This window comes from Saccopteryx bilineata, chromosome X (genome assembly GCF_036850765.1).
Source record: "Saccopteryx bilineata isolate mSacBil1 chromosome X, mSacBil1_pri_phased_curated, whole genome shotgun sequence".
NCBI lineage: Eukaryota > Metazoa > Chordata > Mammalia > Chiroptera > Emballonuridae > Saccopteryx > Saccopteryx bilineata.
Window position 1 is genome coordinate 41348591 of NC_089502.1, and position 25878 is coordinate 41374468.

Below are 25878 nucleotides of genomic sequence, written 5' to 3' on the forward strand. Positions count from 1 at the left end.
CATCAGTCTTTTTGTTGTGAACACAGCTTTGTGCATGCTGAATACATCAGCAAAGAGGGGCTAGCTACCCTTTCATGATTCCAATGCTCTGCGAAGCTCCCCACCTCTGTAGATGGAAAGGGTCCCAGGAAGGCATATTGAAAATCTATGGCATACAGCCACTTCTAAAGGATCAGGACATAGAACAGGGCAAGACCAGTCAAATTTTTACATTACTCTGACTAACATGAAGAACAGGTGATAGGGAAAACCATTATCCCTGGACCCCATGGGAAGAAACAGGAGTAGATCTGACCATGAAGATCTTGGTTCATATTAAGAGGTCACCGTATGTATGAACACCTGAGGAGTGTGAATTCCACTGCCCCCCAAACTGACAACACAGCAGCATTAGAAGATAAGGATGATTTATTAAGTTGATGATCTAGAAAGGTGAAACAGCATCACCTGCTCTCTTTCCCCTAATACCACTTACAACTGGCCTGGGCTCAAGAACAAATCCTGTTGCCTTTGAAGTGGCTGCTATTCATGTGCTTGTATCCCAGAACTGAAGGATTCTTCTCATAATACCTTTGCTCAGACTTCATAGAAACAGAAGGATAGGGGGGAAAAGACTCAAAGAAAAAGAGCCCTGTGAGTTTGCCAGGATGACAATGAGGGTGGGAGGTGACTTTTGCTATTTTTACTCAGGTTTACCTATCCTTCTCTGGCATTTTAAGGGAAGGGAGTTTTGATAAGGATTTTTGCCCCATTGTCACTGAGTTTGGGGAGTAAGAATTCCTTTGCTCCTCTTTCTGTTTTACTTCCAGTTTAAAACTTTCAATAAAGGGAAGAAGACCAATATCATTGATTCTATGCTTCGAATGTTGGAGCAATATTCTAGCAACTTGGAAGATTTGATCCGGGAGCGGACTGAAGAGCTGGAAATTGAAAAACAGAAAACAGAAACGCTCCTAACACAGATGCTACCACCGTATGTATGAACACCTGAGGAGTGTGAATCCTTGTAACAGTGTGTTCTATTAAAAATTGAAAAAATACCCATCAACTAATTGCTCTCTTTCTTTGTCCTGCACCTTCTCTACTCCCAGAAGATTTAAGTCACACCTTCAAATAAAAGAAAAATTGGAAATCAAGGGAGCAGAGCATACTTCTTAATTTTCCACTACCTGTGGATCATGCTGGTCATTTAAGTTTTTGGGGCTTCGGTTTTTCTATGTGTCATTACATGACTTTGCCTGGTAGTTGACCAATTAAAAAGAAACAGTTCTATGAACTCCTAGAGGAAAGTAATAGAGTTGTTTTTCATCCCTTAGTTGAAAGCTTTATCTGTTACTACAATTCCCAAATTTTCCATGGCACCTTATTCTTTATAACATGATCTTCTAGGTGCTAATTGGGGAAACTAGTCTCTTGCAAAGGTAACCAACTGAGAACATTCCTGAAGGATATGGGGTGCTGAGGAAAAAGTATTGAGAGCTGAAAAAAAAAAAGCTCCACAAAGGCACAGACCAGGGTTGTCTGTTCAGTGCTGTATTCAAGCACCTAGCACAGTGCCTAGCATGTTATAAGCACATTATATATATATATATATATATATATATATATATATATATATATATATATATATATATATTTGTATATACATATATATGTGTGTGTATATGTATGAAAAAATTGATGTTTTTATCCAGATGACACTTTCTTCCTCATCATTTACTTTACAGTGATTTTTGGAGAAATTGTACTCTAGCAGATGTGTGTGGCATAGAGGGAGACCTGTGTCCTTTGAGAAAAACTGTGTTTGCTTTTCAGATCTGTTGCTGAATCCCTCAAAAAGGGCTGCACAGTTGAACCTGAGGGTTTTGACTTGGTCACCTTGTACTTCAGTGATATTGTGGGCTTTACCACCATCTCAGCCATGAGTGAGCCCATTGAAGTGGTGGATCTTCTCAATGACCTGTACACACTCTTTGATGCCATCATTGGCAGTCATGATGTTTACAAGGTAAGCTAATTAGCACAGAAATTTATTCCAGGGAAAATTTTTTATATCAGGCTCATCTACATATGCTTCAAATTTGAAGAATGTGGCCATGAGTGGATACAGCGTTGGTCCTGTGTGTGGATGTCCTGGGTTTGATTCCTGGTCAGCACACACATGAAAAGTAATTGTCTGCTTCTCCACCCCTCCCTCTCCCTCTTCTCTCTCTTCCCCTCTTGCAGCCAGTGGCTCGATTGGTTGGAGTGTGGGCCCCAGGTGGGGGTTGCTGGGTGGGTCCCAGTCAGGGCACATGCAATGGTCTGTGTCTCTATCTACCCCTCTTCTCACTTAGAAAAAAATTGTAGAATGCAGTTTTATGAGATATCATTATTTAGGAATTAAAATTTAACAGTATATTTTAAAACTTCCATTGGTATCTATAATGCCAGTGGCCGAGGCTAGGCAGGTTCAAATTGGATTCAGGCAAATGGTAGAGGGATGGGGAGCCAGAAAGTGTTGGCCCATTTCCATTTATTAGATTCTCACAATGGTGGAGGAACGAATAGGCAGGGGAGAACCGCTTCTCATGGCAGCAGGCCAACAAACAGCAGAAGAACCCCTCACAGTGGTGAGGAAACGATCTGCCCTGAAGGAAAACTCCCACAGATTTACCTATGCTATATACACCTGACTCTGCCACGTGCTCATGCATGCAAAGTACAAGTGAGCAAGTCTAACACAGCTGTTTTCCCTACAGTATCCTAATTGGAATTAAAGCCAGATAGAAGGCATATAATGGCACACATTACAAAACAATAGTCTCAGACCAGCAAGAGATTTCTGGTCAAATTTCTTTTGAGCTATTTTCTAGGATTGGGACTAAGAAGAGGTTGGGTCCAATAATGTTATTGCACTTCAGTGGTTGACTATCCACAATGTAAGCAGTGAACCTAAGTACTGAAGGGGATACAGAAATATTGGCATTTTGCCTGTAATTCATGACTGCTACAGAGTTCATCTTGGTAAATTTGTGTAAAAATACATGCTGTTAAAATTTTGTTTCCCCTTTAGGTTTCATTTTTTTTTCATACAGGAGAGAATTCTAGCATTGCTCATGTCAAAGAGCTGTTAGACCTGAGGCTCTTAGGGGTTGCTATAGGGCAGGTGTCGGGAACTTATGGCTCACGAGCCAGATGTGGCTTTTTTGATGCTGCATCTGGCTCGAAGACAAATCTTTAATAAAAAAATAATAACGCTAAAAATATAAAACATTCTCATGTATTACAATCCATTCATTTTCTACCGCTCATGTTCATGGTTGCGGGTGGCTGGAGCCAATCACAGCTGTCCTCCGTGACAACACCAAATTTTTATTGGATAATGCGTGAAGTACACGGGTCGTTGTATGACTCTCATGGCATTACATTTTAAAATATGTGGCTCTCTCAGCCAAAAAGGTTCCCGACCCCTGCTATAGGGCAACCAGAAGCCCACCTATTGGTCTGAGGTCTGGGAAGTTGTTGATTAAGAGATTGCAATCCCCTGATCCCACATTTCCCCTCCCCTCTACCTTGTCAATTTCTACTCTTCCTATCAAAGTTTGCAGAAGATGTGTCGAGAACAAATCACTTCATCTACTCATTTTGGTGTAATGCTTCCTTACTCTTGATTTTATGTGTTAACTTGTCTCTAGGCAGAAACTTGCTAAAATTTTCATAGCTGTGCAAGGATGTTTCTATGTTGTTTGCAACATGGGTATTTGTCTTATTGACTGAGAAAGATGCCCCAGGCATTCCAAACTTTAGGCAGCTTCTCTGTTACAGGAACCAAGGCAGAGCTAGAGAATGAGTAGCTCCATTCATTGGATCCTTCACAGAAGTCTGAAATATCCCAACTCTTAAATCACACACAGGACACTGTGTTTATCTCATATTAGACAGGGCCCTTTCAGGTCAGGTAGAGAGCCTCAGGGCTAGGCCAAGCCATCTAAATTGGGCTCACAAATAGACATCATACCTGTCAATCAGCAGGAGCTGCAAACTAATCAAGAAGCACACATGGAGACCATGAAGGAGGAAAAATCCATGGAATCAGACTACTTGTCTCAACTTGTTGAACTCAAGTAGCCTGAAAAGAAAAACAAATCAACAAAGGCTAATTCAGTTGAAACTAAAATCAAAGATGATTCAGCATGGGCAATAACAGAGTCACTGGTTTAATCAACTCAGCTAATACTGTTCAGACAATTGTTGGGGGTTTTGGGGATAAGACCATCAGGTATTTTGCTACTTTATGGCTACAGTATGGAGTTAATGAACTGTTTTTAGGATAGGGCTATGTGAATCCAAAAAACAATGGAATCTAATTTTTTAGTCCTGTTTATTAAAATAAACAAAGCACAAAGCAAAAATAATGAATCAGCAATGAATCATCAAACTTGTTTTCATTTTCATTTTTTTTAACCTGTAAAATTGGAATCACTTCCTCTAGTACTTGATGATCTGAAATGGAAGTGAAAAGGCTATTGCATAATTATGAAGTGGGTGATTTGTTTTCAGTTTAATCCTCCTGTTACTACCTCATCTCAACAAGACCCTTTTCTATATATCCTCTTCCCTTTTTCTGTCCTTATGCAGCCCACAGTTCCTCCACAGCGGTCTCATACCAAGGCTAGGCAATCTCAGAAAAATTCCCTTTCTTTCCCCAGGAATTGTTTGGGGGCTAATAATTCTCGAGAGACAGCCAAGGACCTGCAAAGTAGTTGCACGTATTTCAGAATTTATGGGTGTGGGACCTAGATATTAGTATTTTTTTAAAGAAAGTTCTTTAAGTGATTCTAATGTGCAGCCAGGCCTATGAATCACTGACAGCCTACTTGTCTTCCTCATTTTACAAAAAGAACATCTGGCTCCCATAATATCCCTTAACCTGTCACACACACATGCTCGTGCACACACACAAGTGCACACACACACATGAGTTATTTGTTTGCTAATTTTATCACCCTTCTCCCTGTTTCCCAGGTAGAAACCATTGGAGATGCTTACATGGTGGCCTCAGGCCTCCCAAAGAGGAATGGCAGCAGGCATGCAGCTGAGATTGCAAACATGTCCCTAGATATCTTGAGTTCGGTGGGGACCTTCAAGATGAGGCACATGCCAGAGGTGCCAGTTCGGATTCGAATAGGTCTACACTCAGGTAAGAACAACCAGCTAAAGCTAGAGATGACATTTCCCTTCACCTCAAGGGAAAACTAGAAAAGGAGAAAGAGGGTATCTCTTCCCTGACTACTTGCAGCTGTATTATCTAGGGCTGCATAATTTCTTTAAGCCCATTCAAGTTTACTCTCTTCCCAGTGAGCAGCAGTCCTTGTTAAAGGTACCAAACCCTTTCAGTCAAATTTTCTTTTTTTTTAATGTTTATTTTATTGATTTTAGAGAGTGAGGTAGGGAGAGAGAGTGAATTTCCATGTTTGAATATATTATACTAGATTGACATGCATATGTTCTATTTAGGATAATTCACTTAATTATTAAAAATTTCAACTCCTGAAGTATTTGTCTTCCACATGTCTCCTCACTTGCTTGAATATCTTCAGGATCTCCCCTTCATTGTATCCCATCTATCCACCTTCACAAATTCACAGGTACCTTAACAGGTATCTCACTTGATGTTGCACATATATCGCCTAGTTACCCTTGTTGCTCCCCTCTCTACTCACCTCCTCTTCGTTGTTGCTTTACACTTCTAGGCTCCTTTTCTCCCCCATCCTTTTAATTCCTTTTCTATCAAATTTCTTAAGAGGGTGGTTGATACTCACGATGCCATTTCTTTAGTATCTACTCCCTCCTTAGCCTCTTTGTAATCTAGCTTCAGCACTGACCACTTTTACTTAGTCCTAGTCTGCACTATCTGCAGCTTTGATATTCTTGACAATCCTTCCTAAAACTTTCCTCAATTAACTTTTCCAACATGCTCCTCACTTGTGGAATGATTCTTCTTCATTTCATTTCCCGTCCCTTTTACCAAGTCCTGCTCTCTAACTGTGGCTGCTCCCACATTTTCTGCAAAGCTCTGAATTATGGTCTTCTTGTTCTCTGCAAATTCTAACCTCTAATTCATTCTCAACCCACTCCAACCTGGATTTCATTTTCTACCATTATTTCATAATCTATTCTGTCTCTGTCTGTTCCTTAGATTTTTTTTCAATTTAAGATTTTTTAAAATTTTAATTTTTTGTGTTTACATAGATTCAGGTGTCCCACTGAGTACATCCCCCCACCCCTGTGTTCCCTTCAACCTGTTCAGGGTTCTGTCCTTCACCCACTGTTTCTCTCTCCATATATTCTCTTCTGGATGATCTCATTCATGTCTATCATTTAACTACCATTAGTGTGTTAATGACTTCCAACTTGAAGCTTCAGCATATCTTCTTTCTTAAGCTTTAGACTTGTATATCAAACTTGCTGCTCACATTTCCACCCAAATGTTCCATTCAGATTTAATGCATCCAAAACAGAATTATTTCCTTCCTACATGAACTTCTTCCTCTTTCTGGTTTTTTAAAATTGATTTTAGAAAGAGGAAGGATAAGAAAGATAGAGAGAGACATTAACTTGTTTCACTTATTTATGCATTCTTTGGCTGAGTCTTGTATGTGTCCTTACTGGTCATCAAACCCACAACCTGGGTGTATTGAGATGATGCTCTAACAAACTGAGCTGCCGGGCCAGTGCTCTCTTCTTTTCTGCTTTCATTTCTACTTCAATTGGTGGTTTCACTGACCTTATTATTCCAGTTAGTCTTGGGAGTCATTCTCCTTGACTCCTCCTTCACCCTGACCTTAACCATTCAACCAACTATTAAATCTTGGGTATTTTACCTTTTAAATATTTCTTGAATATGTTTTTCGTCTTCTTAACTCTCACTACTCAAGGCTAGGTCACCAGCATCTTTTTGTTTCCACTCTTATTTCTTTCTATCTATCCTTCTCATAGTCATCAGCATAATATATGTTCATTTGTCTTTTCATTACATTATATGCTCCTGGATGGCTAGAGCTATATCTTACTTATGTTTGTATCCTGAATACTTACACATTGTAATTGTTCAGTATTTTTCCTTTACAGAAAAGCTCTTATCTTTCATTTGTACTCCAGTTTTACATGCCCAAGCCCCCTTAGCACATCACTTTTTGAATAATTCACCATTACTTTGAATTCAACATATCTAAAGCTTCAAGTCATCTTTTCCCATAAACCAGAATAAATTCCTAAATCTATGCCATTTTCCTTTTGGTTGTCAGTCAGACAGCCAACAAATCTATTGGTTTTCCTTTCACAATTTCTCTCTTTTATCAACCTTGTGCCCCCCAACACCATCACCTCCTTTCAAGCACTCACAATACTGTGATTGGATTACTGCAACAGCCACCTAACAAGTCTTCCTGGTTATACTTTCTCCCCTTTCAATGCATGCTGTATACTGAACTGAGAAAAAAAAAGAAAAATAATTCTCATCATATAATCCTGCTCAAAATTATTTAGTGGTTCAAGGTCTTATAAACTGTACAGCCCAATATCTAACCTTTTCTGCAGTTTCTCCCTAGCCACCTGAACAACCCAGAGTGCTTTATCTATAAACTTCCCAAAATGCCATGCTCAATCTCACATACAAACCTTAGATTCATATCCATTTTCTCCTGTTCAAATCTTACCCGCTCATCAATAGCCAGTTCAAAATCTACCTTCTCCGTTAGACCCTTCTTGACTGAATCAGGTCGTACTACCTTCCCTCTAAATTACTGTAGCAGCTTTGCCTGTAATTTTATCTTGCTTCAACCATACATTATTTTGGGTTGTTAATTAACTGCTTCCTGTTTGGTAGTCTCCCTTCTTCAGACTATAATCTCCTGGCAAACCAAGACTATGTGTTACATTAAAAAAAAAAAAAAAAAAAAAACTTTCTTAGGCGCCTAGATCAGTGCTCAGTGAATGAGTGCTTCTGAATGGGTGAGAAATGAATTAAAATAAGAAACATAGGCTTTTTAATTCTTATTTTTATTCTTAAAAATTAAAGTTCAAAAAGAACTTTTTAAAACAAAAACTCTAATTACTTTCTTTAACTCAGGAGACAGCAAAAAGATAATGCTGAGCAATTTTAATATAGAAATAGAGTAGAAATCAGAAAGATGGAGGGAGAGAACATCTTACATACTCCTGCATTAGGTTTTCAGTATGGTTGCTGAAGTTTTTGCAAGTAATGTCCATTCTGTGAACACAATATGGCCATATTAAAATGTAAGAACAAAAACATTCTAAGAGCAAATAGAAACTATTCTTGATTATTTATATATACTGCTCTTCCATGCCCTTAATACAAATGATTAAAAGTCAACTCTACTTCTTTTCAGATTTTAAAACTGTCTTAGCAATACTTCTCTTGATAGACACAGTTTGAGAGTCATATAGCCCTAAAGCATTCTTCCTTCCAATCCTAAGGTACAAAAAAAGTGTCACATTTATTGTCCCTAACAACAGACAAGTTTGGATCCTGAGTTCTTGCCCAGGCTTTTCTGATTTGGTTTTGATGCTTATTTGTCCCTGTTGACAGATTTAAGTATTTTGTGGATAACTGTTGCTTGGAACAAAGTTCTAAATCAGAAGGGTAGTCATGTCTGCATCATTATAAACTTGCTTCTTATAAGGCAAAATGTTCATTACTCATTATAAAATTCCTTCAGATTCCCAGAGCTATTATGTGGCAACTTGATTTTTTTTTAATGCAGCTACATTCCTTCCCTTGGCAATGCCCCTCTGTTAACATTGGTTGCATACCTGTTGACTGTAATTCCAACTGCTTGCTACGCTATAGGTCCAGTTGTTGCTGGAGTAGTGGGCCTCACCATGCCCAGATACTGTTTGTTTGGAGACACTGTGAACACAGCTTCTCGGATGGAATCAACAGGGTTACGTAAGTACCTTTAGCAAGATGGATGGGATGGTAACCTCTTACTTTTGAGAAAGAAATCCTTCTTGAAGAGAGGGGAAAGGGACCAGGGTACTTGATATTTTGATGTTTTAAAGAAAAATAAAAGATAATTTGAGAAGATTAAGGAGATTTAACACATTTTTCTTGGTCTTGAATGGCAAACCAGTAGGTGGTGATGTTGGATTGGACATGTAACTTTCTTGTTCTAGAAATGACACCATAGCTAAGCAACACTGAAACAGCCAGTGTATGATCAGAGCAAGAAAACAAAATCATTTGGGTAAAGGAAAAAAAAAACGACCAACCTGGTGGGTTTAAGAGAGTCATGTTAAAAATAATTAGCTAAGGAACCAACATTTTTAGTTTTTCAGCTAGTTTGTGGAGCCAGCTGCTGTTTGGTCCTCTAGTCCTCTTTTTGAATAAATTAGGACCCCAGGAGTTCTAGCTTCATCAAATATGTTCCTCAAATTTAGCTAGCAATAATCCCTTAACCTAAGGAGCTTGTGATTCTGAAATAATTAATTCCAATTTAACCTAGCTTCTATCCAAACATTCACAGTATCAACAATACCACTCCCTTACCACTTCTTTGGGAAGAAAACTGTACAAACCATTTGTCTGTTACCAGCAACTCTCTTGGTTATATACTGCTGCTACTGAAGCAATGTCAGAATCACGACATGCCTTTACCTATATCCTAGTTGAGCAAAGAATTTTGTTCATGCTAGGATAGGAAGAACATAGATTTTATATATAGTTTTTATGTTTTTTATATTTAAAAAACCACCTAGGCCCTCGGCAGCCTGGCTCGGGCAATTACCAGGCAAGACAGCTCTTCCCAAATTTCAGCAATATACAAAAACTAGTTTTTGATGATATGGTGGCCTAAATCACTGTGGGTGGTACCCTGTCTGACCCCATTCCTCATCACTCATGTGCAGAAAAAGGCTTACACAGTGGGTCTAGTCTTAGTCAATCTAGCCTATGCAGCTCTGATTAAGGAGGCAGCATGGAATTTAGCTGTTGTTAAGATACATTTTCTGACATCTGGGAAATTCCTCGAACTCTGCAGACACGGCCGAGGTCATGGACATAGTGATCCAGGAACTGCTGTAAGCATATGACTTTGCTTTTGAAGTGTAGCTCAAGATTGAATGAAACTGATCATGGAACCGCAATGCAGATTTGGCACAGTACCCTGGAGTGATGTAAGCTTGTAGAAAGCTAAAGTCATATTCTGTTCTGCACCAAGAAAACTCTGCACATTTCACATTGCATATGTAGAGCTGAGAACAGAAATAGAATTTTCAGATTTAGGCAGTACCTTGTCCAGTGATCAGCTAGGACAGTGGTCGGCAAACTCATTAGTCAACAGAGCCAAATACCAACAGTACAATGATTGAAATTTCTTTTGAGAGCCAAATTTTTTTAACTTAGACTATATAGGAAGGTACATTCCTTACTGAGGTAGTGCCCGCACATGGTATTTTGTGGAAGAACCACAGTCAAGGGGCAAAAGAGATGCATGTGGCTCGTGAGTCGCGGTTTGCTGACCACTGAGCTAGGAAGAAGAAAATGGAATGAATCATAACACAACAGATGTTTATTAAGCACTGACTAGGCATGGAAAGCATTAGGAGGTATACAAAGAAGTATACACATACAGTCTGTACTAAAGGAGATGGTTAGTGTCCTTTTCTGGAAGTTAATAACTGTGTCTGAAATATGACATAAAACTATACCTGATTGAATATCTGTAATGAGTTAGCCTCTAACCTCATTTGGGATATTAGACTGGGTCATGCCACAGGTTTATTTAAAAAATGAATTTTATTTATACCTTCTTTGTACCCAGTTGTATACATTGATTCTGGAATGGAAGTGACTAGTGACACAAACCTGGAGTGATCATCCTTGCCACACAACTAGATAGTGGGATGAATGAGGTATCTCTTTCTCTTTTGAGCTGTGTGTTCCCCACGAAGTAAGATTACTCTACTGAAAGGCTTCCTAAAAATCAGATGCTAATGAAATGGCACACTTAGGGCTGGCTAGGGACACACTAGATGATCATATAACTTTTAAGAAATAGGACAACTCTTTTTGAGCAGATATTCTGGGTGCTCATGGGTTAGTGTGGAAGACACCAACAATATTATGTCAAAACAGGGGAAGTCATTGTGAGTAAAACATAGCAGAAACTTTTTCAATTTTTTTCAGTCATGCTTTCCTATTTAGATTGTCCTAAGCTTCTAAAAGAATTACCTTCTCAAAAGTGTGTGAAAATAAGTCTTAGACTTTTATTTAAGATTCAACTTCAACAAGGTTTTAATTCATAGGATGAAAGTTTTCAGGAAAGCCAAGGATTCTGCTTCAGTTAACAAATGTTTTTTCTTTACAAAAGAATTACACTTAGTTTCCTACAAAAATTTTAGTCATAGTTCCTCATGCAAGGCTCTTACCCCAGGTTGGGATTTTTAGTTAGAAATAATACATTCATTTGTGTATACAGCTATATCTATCCACACAAAGGACACCTATAGTTGTACAGTAAGCACAAAATGTTAACAGAAGTCTTGGGTCATTTCTCATTGATTTTTAAAATTTTATACAGCAATATTGAAAGGTAGTTGTATGGATATATATGAAAAAGTCACTCTTTTGTCTCTTAAGTAGGATATGTAAGTCTTAGGAGTTCATTCCTGGAAGCAGCCTATGAGAGGCTGCTTGAAACCTCACACATCTCAGACAAGGTCACATTTCAGCTGGGAGCACAGTAGTGGTTGCTGGTTTCTTCACCTCAGCCCTCGAGTTGAATTAACACCTTTCTGTTGCATGGCCTTTTATCTGAGGTGGTGTCTAGAATATGATAGGTGTTGCAGCCTTATTTGGGCCTGTTGAGGAAGGCCGAACTCCCCCTCCTGTGAAACCCTAACTAAAGCTCTCTCTCAGGGACTTTGTTTTTAGGATCTAGTTTATTTAGAAGTGGGGGCATTTATTACATTAAATATTTTCTCATTCATTTTACATGAAAAGATCCAAAGTCAGGCCTTTCTTTTTTTTACAGCTTACCGCATTCATGTCAGTCATAGCACCGTGACAATTCTGCAGGCTCTGAGTGAGGGCTATGAACTAGAGCTTCGAGGAAGGACAGAGCTCAAGGTATAGTGTTATTTTGTTTTGTGAGTCAATCCACTCTGACATACCTGCTTCTGGAGAGGTCATGGTCTGCTGAAAGAGTTTACCTGGTTGTCTGAGACTCAGGGCTATAATTTGGGCAGAATTTTCAGCCTCATTTGAAGTTCCCAAACTATTGTTCCCTTTGCCTTGGCTCTCTCTCTTTTTACATATGGTTACAGTGAGAAAGATTGTTAAAACTCCTGCATTTTTCAGACTATGGAGTTGCATCTTTCTCTCTTAAATAATTGCCCAGAATCTGGCTTCCCAATAAGCTGCACTATTGTTTACATTTTTAAACTCCCATTTTGTTTACTCTTTACAGTGCCAGACATTGTTACATCAACTACAATATTGATGAGTTTGGCTTTTCTATTTAGTCATTGGCCACCCTTTCTGACTTTTCATTTCTACCCTGTTATGTCTTCCTCCAAGGGCCAGGAAGAATAAAGTCAGTTCCTATGAAAGACAAACATTTTGTACCACCCTTTCTGTTAAGACTATCACTTGATCTAGAATTCAGAGTTAGAGTAATTTTCTTTTTTGTTGTCATTTCCACTGGATTTTTTTTTCATCTTCCTCTGGATGACTCCAGAGCCCCTGGCTCCCCCAGTTTTAAGAGACTTTAGAGATATGATTATCTAACTTCATTTTCAGGTCAAGAACCAAGGCTCAGAGAGGTGAAGTAATTTGATTAGGGTCACATAGTCAATTGATAAAAGAATCAGCCCAAACTGAGGACACCTGACTTCCCACTCAGTACTCCTTCTATGATACCATTGTGCATGAAAATTATTTCTTCAGTGATTATTCTTGGGCAAAGCAAAACCTAGGCAGTGAATAATGCACAATTTGTTTCTGTCACTGGTATGTTTTCCTCAAATGGTGGCAATTTACATGTAAAGGTACTTTAGAAGTTAACGTTTAGAAGGCCTAATTCTAACTGATCAATTTATTTTTAGGCTACTCCTAGTTTTTTCCTTCCAATAGATCTTTAATATCTTCTAACAGGTGGGGTGAGTCACTTGTGAGGGGACAGATGTTCCTTCCCCACCTCTGCAGAAAACTCAGTGAGGTGATGGGGATGGTGGTATTACTTGGGCTGTGAATCAAGTCACCCAAGGCTTTTGTTATCCTTCTATATATTCTCATCAGAAAAAGACAAAGATGACTTGGTTTCCTGAAGCACTTCCTCTCTGCTTTGCTAGGCACAGATTTCCTCATTTAAAAGATGAATAGCTGAGGAGGCAGCACTTTGAAACTAAAAAGAAAAATTATGCCCCAATCCCCACAGTTTTTACTGCCCCACTCCCAAATTCCAGTCAGAAACAATCACATCTTCAGGTCCTGTGAAGCCAGACTACTTCAAAAGGATTCTTTGCAGCATCACAGTTTCTCCCACCTCAGGGAATTTGGGTATGTGCTCTATATCCAGCAACTAGAAGAAGACACAGGGAGACATTACGCCTAAGGCCACCTCAGGTCTTGGTTATTGAGCCACAGAGGCCTGAGGAAGAGAGACTGAGAAGGATATGCTAAGACAGAAAAATAGAGGGGCCCCAGGGAAAAAGAAGAGTCAGTGAGGAGAGGGTAGATAATAGGAAGTAAGACCAAAAGAAAAGAAGGGGGAGAAAGGGAGATGCTTTTTATCTCATTGTCCCCCACCTCTCTACCAGAAGACAGGTATTGGACATTACATAGTAGGTGCTGGAGGATCCCTTGTACCTTGAATCATGCAATATATCCCCAATAAGATTATATCACCAACACACTTATTTTAAATCACGCAAATTCTAAATCAATATTTCTACCCCTTGTGGGGTAAAACAAGAATTGCTCTAGTACATAGGTCAGAAGGACCATATTTGATGGCCAGCCAGGTGTGATTTCAAGGCTAAAAACGTCCTCTCCTTTCAACTGGCTGATGTTTAAAATTCCTCCACCAGTCTCTTTTCTTGGGTTCAAGCTTTTGATTTAATAATATTCCCCCACCCATCTCATTCATTAGAGTGATGACACTTTAAGTTGTTTCTCCTAAGGCTTAGTGGAATCAAATATGTAGATTGGATTGGGTGAGAGAAAAGAACATAGAGAAATTGAGTAATTGGGTGAGTGTTGGGTACAAAGAGACCAAAAAATAGGGAAGCTGTGGTAGTTTAGGGGAGGACCCACGTAGATATTAGAAGCTCAGCCTCTCTGAGGAACTGTCCAACTGACTATTCCAGCCCCCTTGTACTAGGCTGGTAACAAATCTTCACTGCTTAACTGGCCAATTCTACTTTTTCCAATATTTCTTTCTTAATGGCCTAGTGATAAGTCATCTTATTACGGTACTTCTTTTCTTATATGAGTCCTGTGTCAGTTACTGTTTCCCTGACAAGTTTGAAGTTCCTTGCTAAGACTTTGTATATATCTTGACCACTTAGTTGTATTTATGAGGGCCTCTGAAATAGAGTGGCACTCTAAAAAGAATTTCCCAAATGGTTGTTCTTAGCCAGTTTATGTTGTCCTTGTCAGAGGTGGACACTTTCTGACCTTGTCTCTCAATTCTGAGGCTAAATAATATTTGATTCTCAAGCAGTAGTTCTGTTTTACTTGTGATTTCTCCTTTTTCTCCCAACTTTTTCCACCCCAACTCTCAACTCCTAACATGTACACATAAACATAAATGCATGCAAGCACGTGCACATACACACAGACACACATTCACACATCAACAATTGAGCTAAGAAGTTACAAGGTTGTATTGACTGAATTCTGAGGGTCAGAAGATCTGGTATGCATTTCTTTTCCCATCAATGACTCAATGTGTGACATTGAACAAGTAACTACATCCTCTCTGTGCTTTCATTTCTCCACATAAAGCTTTCTTCTGACCTGTGATTATCAAGAAGCTCATTAACCACAAGCTTTAATGTTTCCAACAGTTGCTTTTTGGCCTCTAGACCTGTCCCTTGACTCCAATGTGTTAGAAAATTATGTAATGTGGAGGCAAGAGCAATAAAATTTAGAATCTAAGATGTTAACAAGATTTATTTTGGTGATCATTTCACAATATATACAAATGTTGAATCATTATCTTGTACACTTGAAACTAATATAATATTGCATGTCAATTATAGCACAATAAAAAATAGCAAAGTCATATTAAAAAGAACCTAAATTTGAAGTATAGTAGAATGAGGTTCAAGTGCTAGCTATGCCTGCTTATTACAAGACATTTAATCTCTATGAACCTTAGTGAACTCATTTGCAGAATGAAGTTAATAATAAACCTACTTTTCAATGGTTTAGTGAGGATTAACGACAGGAGATGCCAATGTTTCTTAAAAATGTCAGACCAAAGTAAGATGATATTATTTTGGGGGGGGTGTCTCTAGGACTGCTTAGAGATTGATTTTGAGTAAAATAATTTGCTTTAGACTTTAGTTGTTGCATACTTGTACCTTCCCCCTCCCTTCAGAGAGCTAGGATTCTAAGAATTCCCCTGGATGGTCTCCAAAACCTCAGAGAGCCCCTGGAGCTCCTCTGAAAACTATTTTTTTAAATTAAATTTATTGGGGTGACATTGGTTACTACAATTATATAGGTTTCAGGTGCACAGTTCTATAATACATCATCTGTATACTGTATTTGTGTTCACCAGCCCAAGTTAAGTCTCCCTCTATCACCATCTATTCCCCTTTAACCTTTTCTACCTCCCCTCACCCTCCTTTCCTTCTGATAATCACCATACTGTTGTCTGTGTCTGAGGGTTTTTGTTTTATTTTCTTGTAGTTGTTTACTTAATCTCTTCACCTTTTTCACCCAATCCCCTAACCACCCTACCCTCTGACAGCTGTAAGTCTGTTCTCTGTATCAATGAATCTGTTTCTATTTTTGTTTGTTATTTTGTTCATTAAATTCCTCATATAAGTGAAATCATAAGGACTTTGTCTTTTTCTGACTGACTTATTTGACTTATCATATTTTTAATGCTGTTGCATTAATATTTCCTTTTTTATTAATAGTTCCTATTTTTTTTTCAGCCAGGTACTATTACATTTTGTAAATATATGACTAGTTTTTTTATTCACTCATCTACTGATGGGCAATTGGGTTGCTTCCAAATCTTGGCTATTGCAAATAACGCTGCAGTGAACACAATGAACATAAGGGTGAACTTTATTATTTCAAGTTAATGTTTCTGGGTTTTTTTGTTTTGTTTTTTTAATTTTTTTAAAAGATATATTCCCAGAAGTGGAAGCCTTGGGTCATAAGGCAGTTCCATTTCAATTTTTGAGGTAACTTCATACTGTTTTCAACCGTGGCTGCATAATCCGCATTTCTACCAACAGTGCGCAAGGGTTTCTTTTTCTCCACATCCTCACAAACACTTGTTGTTTGTTTCTACATTGATGATAGCCATTCTGACCAGTGTGAGCTGATATCTCATTGTGGTTTTAATTTGCATTTCCCTAATGATTAGTAATGTTGAATACCTTTTCATTTGTCTGTTGGCCATCTGTATTGCCCTCTTTGGAGAAGTGTCTATTCAGTCCTCTGCCCATTTTTAATTTTTTTGGGGGGAGGGGTGCTGAGAGTTTTTTTAGTTCTTTATAAATTCTGGATATTAACCCCATACCATACATTAGCAAATATGTTTTCCCATTCAGTGGGTTGTCTTTTCACTTTGTTGATGGTTTCTTTTGCTTTACAAAACTTTTTAGTTTGATGTAGTTTCATTTGTTTATTTTTTATTTTGTTGCCCTTGGCTGAAGAGAGATATATAAAAAAATATTGCTATAAGAAATGTATGAGATTTTACCACCTATATTTTTTCCTAGGATTTTTATGGTTTTGAGTTTAACATGTATGTCATTAATCTAGTTTATTTTTGTGTATGGTATAAGAAGGTGGTCTAGTTTCATTTTTTTACATTTATCTGTCCAGTTTTCCCAACATCATTTACTGAATACATTATCTTTACCCCATTGTATGTTCTTGCCTCCTTTGCCAAATGTTAATAAACTCTAAAAGTATGAGCTTATTTTGGGGCTCTCTATTTTGTTCCATTGATCTCTAATGTCCGTTTTGATATTGGGACCATGTTGTTTGACAAACTATGAGCTTGTAGTATAGTTTGGTATCAGGTAGCATGATACTTCCAAATTTATTTTTCTTTCTCAAGATTTCAGTGGCTATATAGGCCATATGTGGTTCCATATAAAGTTTTGGAATATTTGTTCTAGTTCTGGAAATACGCCATTGGTATCTTGGTGAGAATTGCATTGAATCTACAGATTACTTTGAGTAGTACGGACAGTTTAATGATGTTAATTTTTTCAAGTGGAACATGGTATATGCTTCCGCTCATTTGTGTCTTCAGTTTTTCTCTTCAGTCTATTATAATTTTCTAAGTACAGGTTTTTTACCATTTTGTCCTAGGTATTTTATACTTTTTTTTGGTATTTTTCTGAAGCTGGAAACGGGGAGAGACAGTCAGACAGACTCCCGCATGCGCCCGACCGGGATCCACCTGGCACGCCCACCAGGGGCGACGCTCTGCCAGCCTGGGGGCATCGCTCTGTTGCAACCAGAGCCACTCTAGCACCTGAGGCAGAGGCCAAGGAGCCATCCCCAGCACCCGGGCCATCTTTGCTCCAATGGAGCCTCAGCTGCGGGAGGGGAAGAGAGAGACAGAGAGGAAGGAGGGGAGGGGGTGGAGAAGCAAATGGGTGCTTCTCCTATGTGCCCTGGCCGGGAATTGAACCCGGGTCCCCTGCACGCCAGGCCGACGCTCTACCATTGAGCCAACTGGCCAGGGCTATTTTATACTTTTTGAAGCAAAGAATAACAGTTGTACTTCTTCCTTTTTAATATTTTTAAAAAATTTCTTCTTTTATGATTGCTGTGGCTAGAACTTCCAGTACTATTTTGAATAAGAGTGGTGAAAGAAGACATCCTTGTTTTGTTCCTGATCTTAAGGGAAATGCTTTTAGTTTTATCCCATTGAGTATGATGTTGGCTGTGGTTATATATGGCCTTTATTATATTGAAGTATGTTCTCTCTATTCCCACTATGCTAAGAGTTTTTATCATAAATTGGTGCTGAATGTTATCAAATGTTTTTTTTTTTTTTGGCATCTATTGATATGATCATGTGATCCTCAAACTTCATTTTGTTTACGTGGTATATTACATTTATTGATTCATGGATATTGTACCAACTTTGCATCCCCAGAATAAAACCCAATTCATCATGGTGTATGACTTTTTTAGTGTATTACTATATCTGGCTTGCTAATACTTTGTTGAGGCTTTTAGTATCTATGTTCGTTAGGAATATTGGCCTATACTTCTCCTTCTTTGAAGTATCTTTATCTGGTTTTGTAGTTAGGATAATGCTGTCCTAATAAAATGAGCTTGGGAGTCATCATTCCTCTTGAAATTTTTGGGAGATTTTGAGGATAGTGTTAGTTCTTTTTGAATGTTTGGTAAAATCCCTGTGAAGTACTGGTCCAGGACTTTTGTATGCTGAGATTTTTTTTTAACTGCTTCAATTTCATTAGTTGTATCCTGGTTATTCAGATTCTTTTTATTCTTCTTGATTTAGTTTTGTAAGATTATATGTTTATAAAAATTTATCCATTTCATCCAGGTTGTCCAATTTGTTGGCATATAGTTTGTAATATTTTCTTAAAATTCTTTGTATTTTTGTGGAATTGGTTGTTACTTCCCTTTCATTTCTGATGTCATTAATTTGGATCCTCTCTCTTTTTTTCTTGGTAAGTCTGGTTAAAGGTATATTCAATTTGCTTATCTTCTTAAAGAACCAGCTCTTGGTTTCATTGATGTTTTGTATTATTTCTTTAGACTCTATTTCTTTTACTTCTGCTCTGATTTTTATTATTTCCTTTCTTCTACTCACATTGCACTCTGTTTTTCTTTTTGTAGTTTAAGTGTAAAGTTAGATTATTTATCTGAGATTTTCTTGTTTCTTGAAGTGAGCTTGTAATGCTATGAATTTCCCTGAGGACTGCTTTTGCTATGTCCCATAGATTTGAGGTTGTTGAGTTCTCATTTCTATTTGTTTCAAAGTATCTTTTGACTTTTTCCCTTGATCTCATTGTTAACCCATTCATTGTTCAGTAATATGTTATTTATTCTCCATGTCTTTGTGTGTCTTTCAGGTTTTTTTTTCTTCTTATGATTGATTTCTAGTTTCATACTATTGTGTTCAGAGAAGATGCTTCATATGATTTCAATCTTAAATTCATTGAAACTTGCTGCAGGCCAGCCATGACAAGTATATTCCAGGGTCTTGAGTGGGAAACGGTACAAAATTGAATTAAAGATAGACAGATACTTAAAGATATATACATACAGGATGGGTTCAAGAAGATGCCATGGCCTGGCAACATGGTTGCCCTTAGAAAGACATCCGTCTTTATTCCTCGGCAACATGGGTCATTAGCAAGTCAATTAAGTTTCCAAGGCAACTCAAAGACAACCCCCACCATACTAGTCAATAATCTAACTTTACACCAAGAAGAAACATGCTTCTAGTCTCTTCCAGGAACATAGGCGGGCAGTTCGAGTACTGAAGCACAGTCCTTTGTTAACTTAATTAGGCAGGTGAGGTGGGGGGTTGGGCCCACCACCTCTGTCCCCTAGATATCCAAACTGCAAAATACCCTGGTTTTTTTCAGTCCCCAACAGAGACTTGTTTTGTGTCCTAACATGTTACATATCCTAGGAAATGTACCATGTGTACCTGAAAAAAAATGTATATTCTGCTGGTTTGGGGTGACATGCTCTGAAGATATCAATTAAATCCATCTGATCTAGTATGTAATTTAAGGCTGCCATTTTCTTGTTAACTTTGGTGTTTGGAAGATCTTTATATTAATGTCAATTGGGTGTGGAAATCCCCTATTATGACTGTATTACTGTCAATTTCTCCTTTCATGTCCATCAAGATTTGCTTTACATATTTAAGTGCTCTGAAGTTGGGTGCATAAATATTTTTAAAGATTAAACAGTAAGTCCCTGAGTTACAAGCATCTGACTTTTATACAGTTTGTACTTATGAACAGAGAACCATAAGGGCTATCGGTAATCAACTGCAGTGGATATCAGTGAAAATGATATTGTAGAGTTACTTGACTCCCATGGCAAAGAAATTACCAATGATGACCCTGTGGAACTATAGTAGATGATAGTATTTAGGGAATAATACAGGAACCTAGAAAATTCAAAACTAAAAAAGTTTTCTACAAAAAAATTAGCTGATGCTTTTCATCTTATTGAAGCCAAAATGGTGAAGTTAAAAGAGCAAGATCCTGACACGGAGAGGTGCATCACATTTTTCTGTACAGTTACTGAAGGCCTGAGATGCCACAGGGCCATTTATGATGAGAAAAAGAAAAGCTCTGTACAAACCTCCCTTGATGCCGACTTCAGGAAACTGACTCCAGCAGCAGAATCAAACACTGACTCTAACAACAGTCCCCTTCTCTTCAACTAGTCCATCATGTTTTGCATCATCCAAGATTCTTTTAGGTTGTATTTAAAAATGTTTAAGCATTTATATGCACAGAAGAGTAAAAATAAATACTATGTTAAGACAAACATCTAAGTTACATTTAATAGGTAAATGTACCTGTTGCAATTTACATACAAATTCAACTTAAGAATAAACCTTCAGAACCTATCTCATTCATAATCTAGGGACTTCTGTATCCTCTTGTTGAATTGATCCCTTTATCATTATGTCTTGTCTTTTTTTGTTTTATTATAATCTCATTCATAATCCAGGGATTTCTCTATCTTCTTGTTGAATTGATCGCTTTATCATTGTCTTTTTTTGTTTTATTATAACCTTTGTTTTATAGTCTATTTTATCTGATATAAGTATTGCTACTCCATCTTTTCCATTTCAATTTGAATGAAATATGTTTTTCCATCCCTTTACTTTTAGTTTAATATATCTTTCATTCTGAGGTATGAAATTGAATTAAAGATAGACAGAGACTTAAAGATATATACATACAAGATGGGTTCAGGGGGATGTCATGGTTTGACATATATATGGATCTTGTTTTCTTATTTATTTAGCAACCCTGTATTGATTGGAACACTTAAGCCATTTACTTTTAAAGTCATTATTGATAGGTATATATTTATTGCCATTTTGTACTTTTAATTATGTTCCTCTGTTATTTTTCCTCCTACTCTTTCTTCTCTTCCTCATCCTTCTTCCTCTTCTTTATTCTTCTTCTTAAAGAAGACCCTTTAACATTTCTTGTGATACTGGTTTGGTGGTAATGAACTTCTTTAGCTTTTTCTTCTCTTGGAAGCTCTATCTTTCTTCTTCAATTTTTTTTTTTTTTTTTTTTTTTTTTTTTTTTTTTTTTACAGAGGCAGAGATAGACAGGGACAGACAGACAGGAACGGAGAGAGATGAGAAGCATCAATCATCAGTTTCTCGTTGTGCGCGTTGCGACTTCTTAGTTGTTCATTGATTGCTTTCTCACATGTGCCTTGACCGTGGGCCTTCAGCAGACCGAGTAACCCCCTGCTGGAGCCAGCGACCTTGGGTCCAAGCTGGTGAGCTCTTTGCTCAAGCCAGATGAGCCCGCGCTCAAGCTGACGACCTCGGGGTCTCGAACCTGGGTCCTTCCGCATCCCAGTCCGACGCTCTATCCACTGCGCCACCACCTGGTCAGGCTCTTCTTCAATTTTTAATGAAAGCCTTGTTGTGTAAAGTACTCTTCATTTAAAATTCTTACTTTTAATCAGTTTGAGAATTTCATGTTAATCGCTTCTGGTTTGAAATATTTCTGTTGAGAAACCAGCTAACAGTCTCATGGCAGCTACCTTGTTGGCATCGAACTGTCTTTCTCCTGATGCTTCTAATATGGTCTCTTTGTCTTTAAGTTTTGCCATTTTGATCATGATGTGTCTTGGAGTGGGCCTCTTTGGGTCCATGTTGTTTGACACTCTGTGCTTCCTGAGCTTATGTGGTTTTTTTCCTTCACCAATTTAGGGAAATTTTTGGTCATTAATTTTTTTCAAATAAATTCATGATTCTTTGCTCTATCTCTCTTCTCCATTTGGTACACCTATAATGAGGATATGGTTAGACTTCATGCTATCCTAAAGGTCCCTTAAACTATCCTAATTTTTAAAATTATTTTTTCCTCTGTTCTGATTGGATGTTTTGTGTAAACTTTCCTTCCAAATCTCTGATTGGATTATCTGTTTCATGCAACATACTGTTTATTCCTTCTAGTGCAGGAGTCAGGAATCTTTTTGGCTGAGAGAGCCATGAACACCACATATTTTAAAATGTAATTTTGTGAGAGTTGTACAATGACCCGTGTATGTTACGCATTATCCAATAAAAATTTGGTGTTGTCCCGGAGGACAGCTGTGATTGGCTCCAGCCACCCGCAACCATGAACATGAGTGGTAGGAAATGAATGGATTGTAATACATGAGAATGTTTTATATTTTTAACATTATTAATTTTTTATTAAAGATTTGCCTGTGAGCCAGATGTAGCCATCAAAAGAGCCACATCTGGCTCGTGAGCCATAGGTTCCCGACCCCTGTTCTACTGTATTTTTCATGTCACATATTGAATTCTTCATTTCTGACTATTTCCTTTTTATACCTTTTATGTGTTTTTGAATGCTATTGAAGAGTTCACTGAATTCTTTAAACATATTTGTAACCATTTTTTTTAATTAAAAATTTTTATATTAATTTTAATTTATTGTGCTTACATAGATTCAAGTCTGCCACAAAATATACCTCCTTCTCCCCACCCTCGTGTTCCCCTTGACACACCCTTTTACCCCTCCTCCAATGCCTTCCCCCCTTCCCTTCAGGATTTGCTGTCCTGCTCTCTATAATGCTGTGTTATGTATATATAATTTCACTGACCTCTTTCCCTTCTCTGATCCCACCCTCTCCTCCCCTTTCCCTCTGACCACTTTCCCTCTGGTCCCTTTGATCCTTCCTCTACCTCTATTTCATTCCTCAGTTCACATTGTTCATTAAATTCCTCATATGAGTGAGGTTGTATGATATTTTTCTTTCTCTACCTGGCTTATTTCACTTAGCATAATAGTCTCCAGTTCCATCCATGTTGTTGCAAAAGGTAAGATTTTCTTCTTTTTCATGGCCACGTGGTATTCCATTGTGTATATGTACCAACTGCTTTTTAATCCACTCATCCACTGACAGACACTTGGGCTGTTTCCAGATCTTGGCTATTATAAACAATGCTGCCATAAACATGGGGGTGCATTTCTTCTTTTGGGTCAGTAATTTGATATTCTTACGACATATTCCTAAAAGTGGAATAGCTGAGTCAAAAGGCTTTTCCATTTTTAATTATTTGAGGAATCTCCATAATTTTCCACAGTGGCTACACCAGTCTGCATTCCCATCAGCAGTGCAGGAAGGTTCCCTTTTCTCCACACACTTGCCAGCACTTATTCTGTGCTGTTTTGTTGATGAGCTCCATTCTGACTGGTGTGAGGTGATATCTCATTGTGGTTTTAATTTGCATTTCTCTAATGATTAGTGATGTTAAACATTTTTTCATATGCTTATTGGCCATCTGTATGTCCTCTTTGGAGAAGTGTCTATTCAGTTCTTCCGCCCATTTTTTGATTGGGCAGTTTACTTTCCTGATGTTGTATTTTTGAAGTTCTTTATAAATGTTGGTTATTAACCCCTTATCAGACTTATTGTTGAATATGTTCTCCCATTGTATGGTTTCTCTTTTTATTTTGTTCATATTGTTTTTAGCTGTACAAAAGCTTTTTAGCTTGATATAGTCTCATTTGTTCATCCTGTTCTTTATTTCTCTTGCCCTTAAATAAATCAGCAAATATATTGCTGCGAGAAATGTCAGAGAGCTTACTGCCAGTTTTCTTCCCAGATGATTATGGTTTCACAACTTACATTTAAATCTTTTATCCATTTTGAGTTTATTTTTGTGTATGGTGTAAGTTGGTAGTCTAGTTTCATTTTCTTACAAGTACCTGTCCAATTTTCCCAACACCATTTGTTAAAGAGACAGTCTTTACTCCATTGTATGCTTTTACCTCCTTTGTCAAATATCAGTTGTCCATATAGGTGTGGGTTTATTTCTGGGTTCTCTGTTCTGTTCCATTGATCCCTATGCCTGTTCTTATGCCAGTACCAAGCTGTTTTGAATACAGCGGCCTTGTATTATAACTTGATATCAGGAAGTGTGATACCACCCACTTTATTTTTCTTTTTCAAGATTGCTGAGGCTATTTGTGTTCGTTTTTGGTTCCATATACATTTTTGAAATATTTGTTTTCTATCTTTGAAGTATGTCCTTGGTATTTCAATAAGAATTGCATTGAATTTATAAATTGCTTTGGGTGATATAGACATTTTAATGATATTTATTTTTCCTATCCCTGAACACAGTATATGCTTCCACTTGTTTGTATATATATTCCTTGATTTCTTTTTATCAATGTTTTATAATTCTCCGGGTACAAGTCTTTAACCTCCTTGGCTAGATTTTACTCCTAGGTACTTTATTTTTTGTTGTTGTTGCAATAGTGAAAGAGATTGTTTCCTTAATTTCTCTTTCTGACAGTTCATTGTTGGTGTATAAAAATGCGACTGATTTCTGAATATTAATTTTATATTCTGCTACCTTGCTGAATTTATTTATTAGGTCCAGTAGTTTTTTGACTGAGACTTTAGGGCTTTCTATGTACAGTATTATGTTATCAGCAAATCATGATAATTTTACTTCTTCTTTGCCAATATGGATACCTTTTATGTCTTCTTCTTGTCTGATTGCTGTGGCTAGGACTTCCAGAACTATGTTGAATAAGAGTGATGAAAGGGGGCACCCCTGCCTTGTTCCTGATCTGAAGGGGATTGCTTTTAATTTTTGCCCATTGAGTATGATGTTGGCAGTGGGTTTGTCATAGATGGCCTTTACTATGTTGAGGTATGTTCCTTGTATTCCCACATTGCTGAGAGTTTTTTTTTTTATAATTTTATTTTTTTAATGGGGTGACATCAATAAATCAGGATACATATATTCAAAGATAACAAGTCCAGGTTATCTTGTCGTTCAATTATGTTGCATACCCACCACCCAAAGTCAGATTGTCCTCTGTCACCTTCTATCTTGTTTTCTTTGTGCCCCTCCCCACCCCCTATCCCTCTCCCATTCCCCCCTCCCTCCCGTAACCACCACACTCTTATCAACTTCTCTTAGTTTCACTATTATGTCCCACCTACGTATGGAATAATACAGTTCCTGTTTTTTTCTGATTTACTTATTTCGCTTTGTATCATGTTATCAAGATCCCACCATTTTGCTGTAAATGTTCCGATGTCATCATTTCTTATGGCTGAGTAGTATTCCATAGTGTATATGTGCCACATCTTCCTTATCCAGTCATCTATTGATGGGCTTTTTGGTTGTTTCCATGTCCTGGCCACTGTGAACAATGCTGCAATGAACATGGGGCTGCATGTGTCTTTACGTATCAATGTTTCTGAGTTTTTGGGATATATACCCAGTAGAGGGATTGCTGGGTCATAAGGTAGTTCTATTTTCAGTTTTTTGAGGAACCACCATACTTTCTTCCATAATGGTTGTACTACTTTACATTCCCACCAACAGTGTATGAGGGTTCCTTTTTCTCCACAGCCTCTCCAACATTTGCTAT

At 37.8% G+C, this 25878-nt stretch overlaps 1 protein-coding gene across 4 annotated transcripts in view; it reads left to right on the top strand.

Annotated features, from left to right (window-relative positions):
* The window catches only part of GUCY2F (guanylate cyclase 2F, retinal), a 126582-nt gene that overhangs the window by 76330 nt on the left and 24374 nt on the right, over window positions 1–25878 (top strand). For all 4 annotated transcript variants that reach the window (XM_066250027.1, XM_066250029.1, XM_066250030.1 and 1 more), the window contains 5 exons: window positions 810–973; window positions 1816–2008; window positions 5008–5182; window positions 8858–8956; window positions 12042–12136. In XM_066250027.1, the coding sequence (XP_066106124.1) occupies window positions 810–973; window positions 1816–2008; window positions 5008–5182; window positions 8858–8956; window positions 12042–12136 (726 nt within the window). The remainder of the gene's footprint in view (window positions 1–809; window positions 974–1815; window positions 2009–5007; window positions 5183–8857; window positions 8957–12041; window positions 12137–25878) is intronic.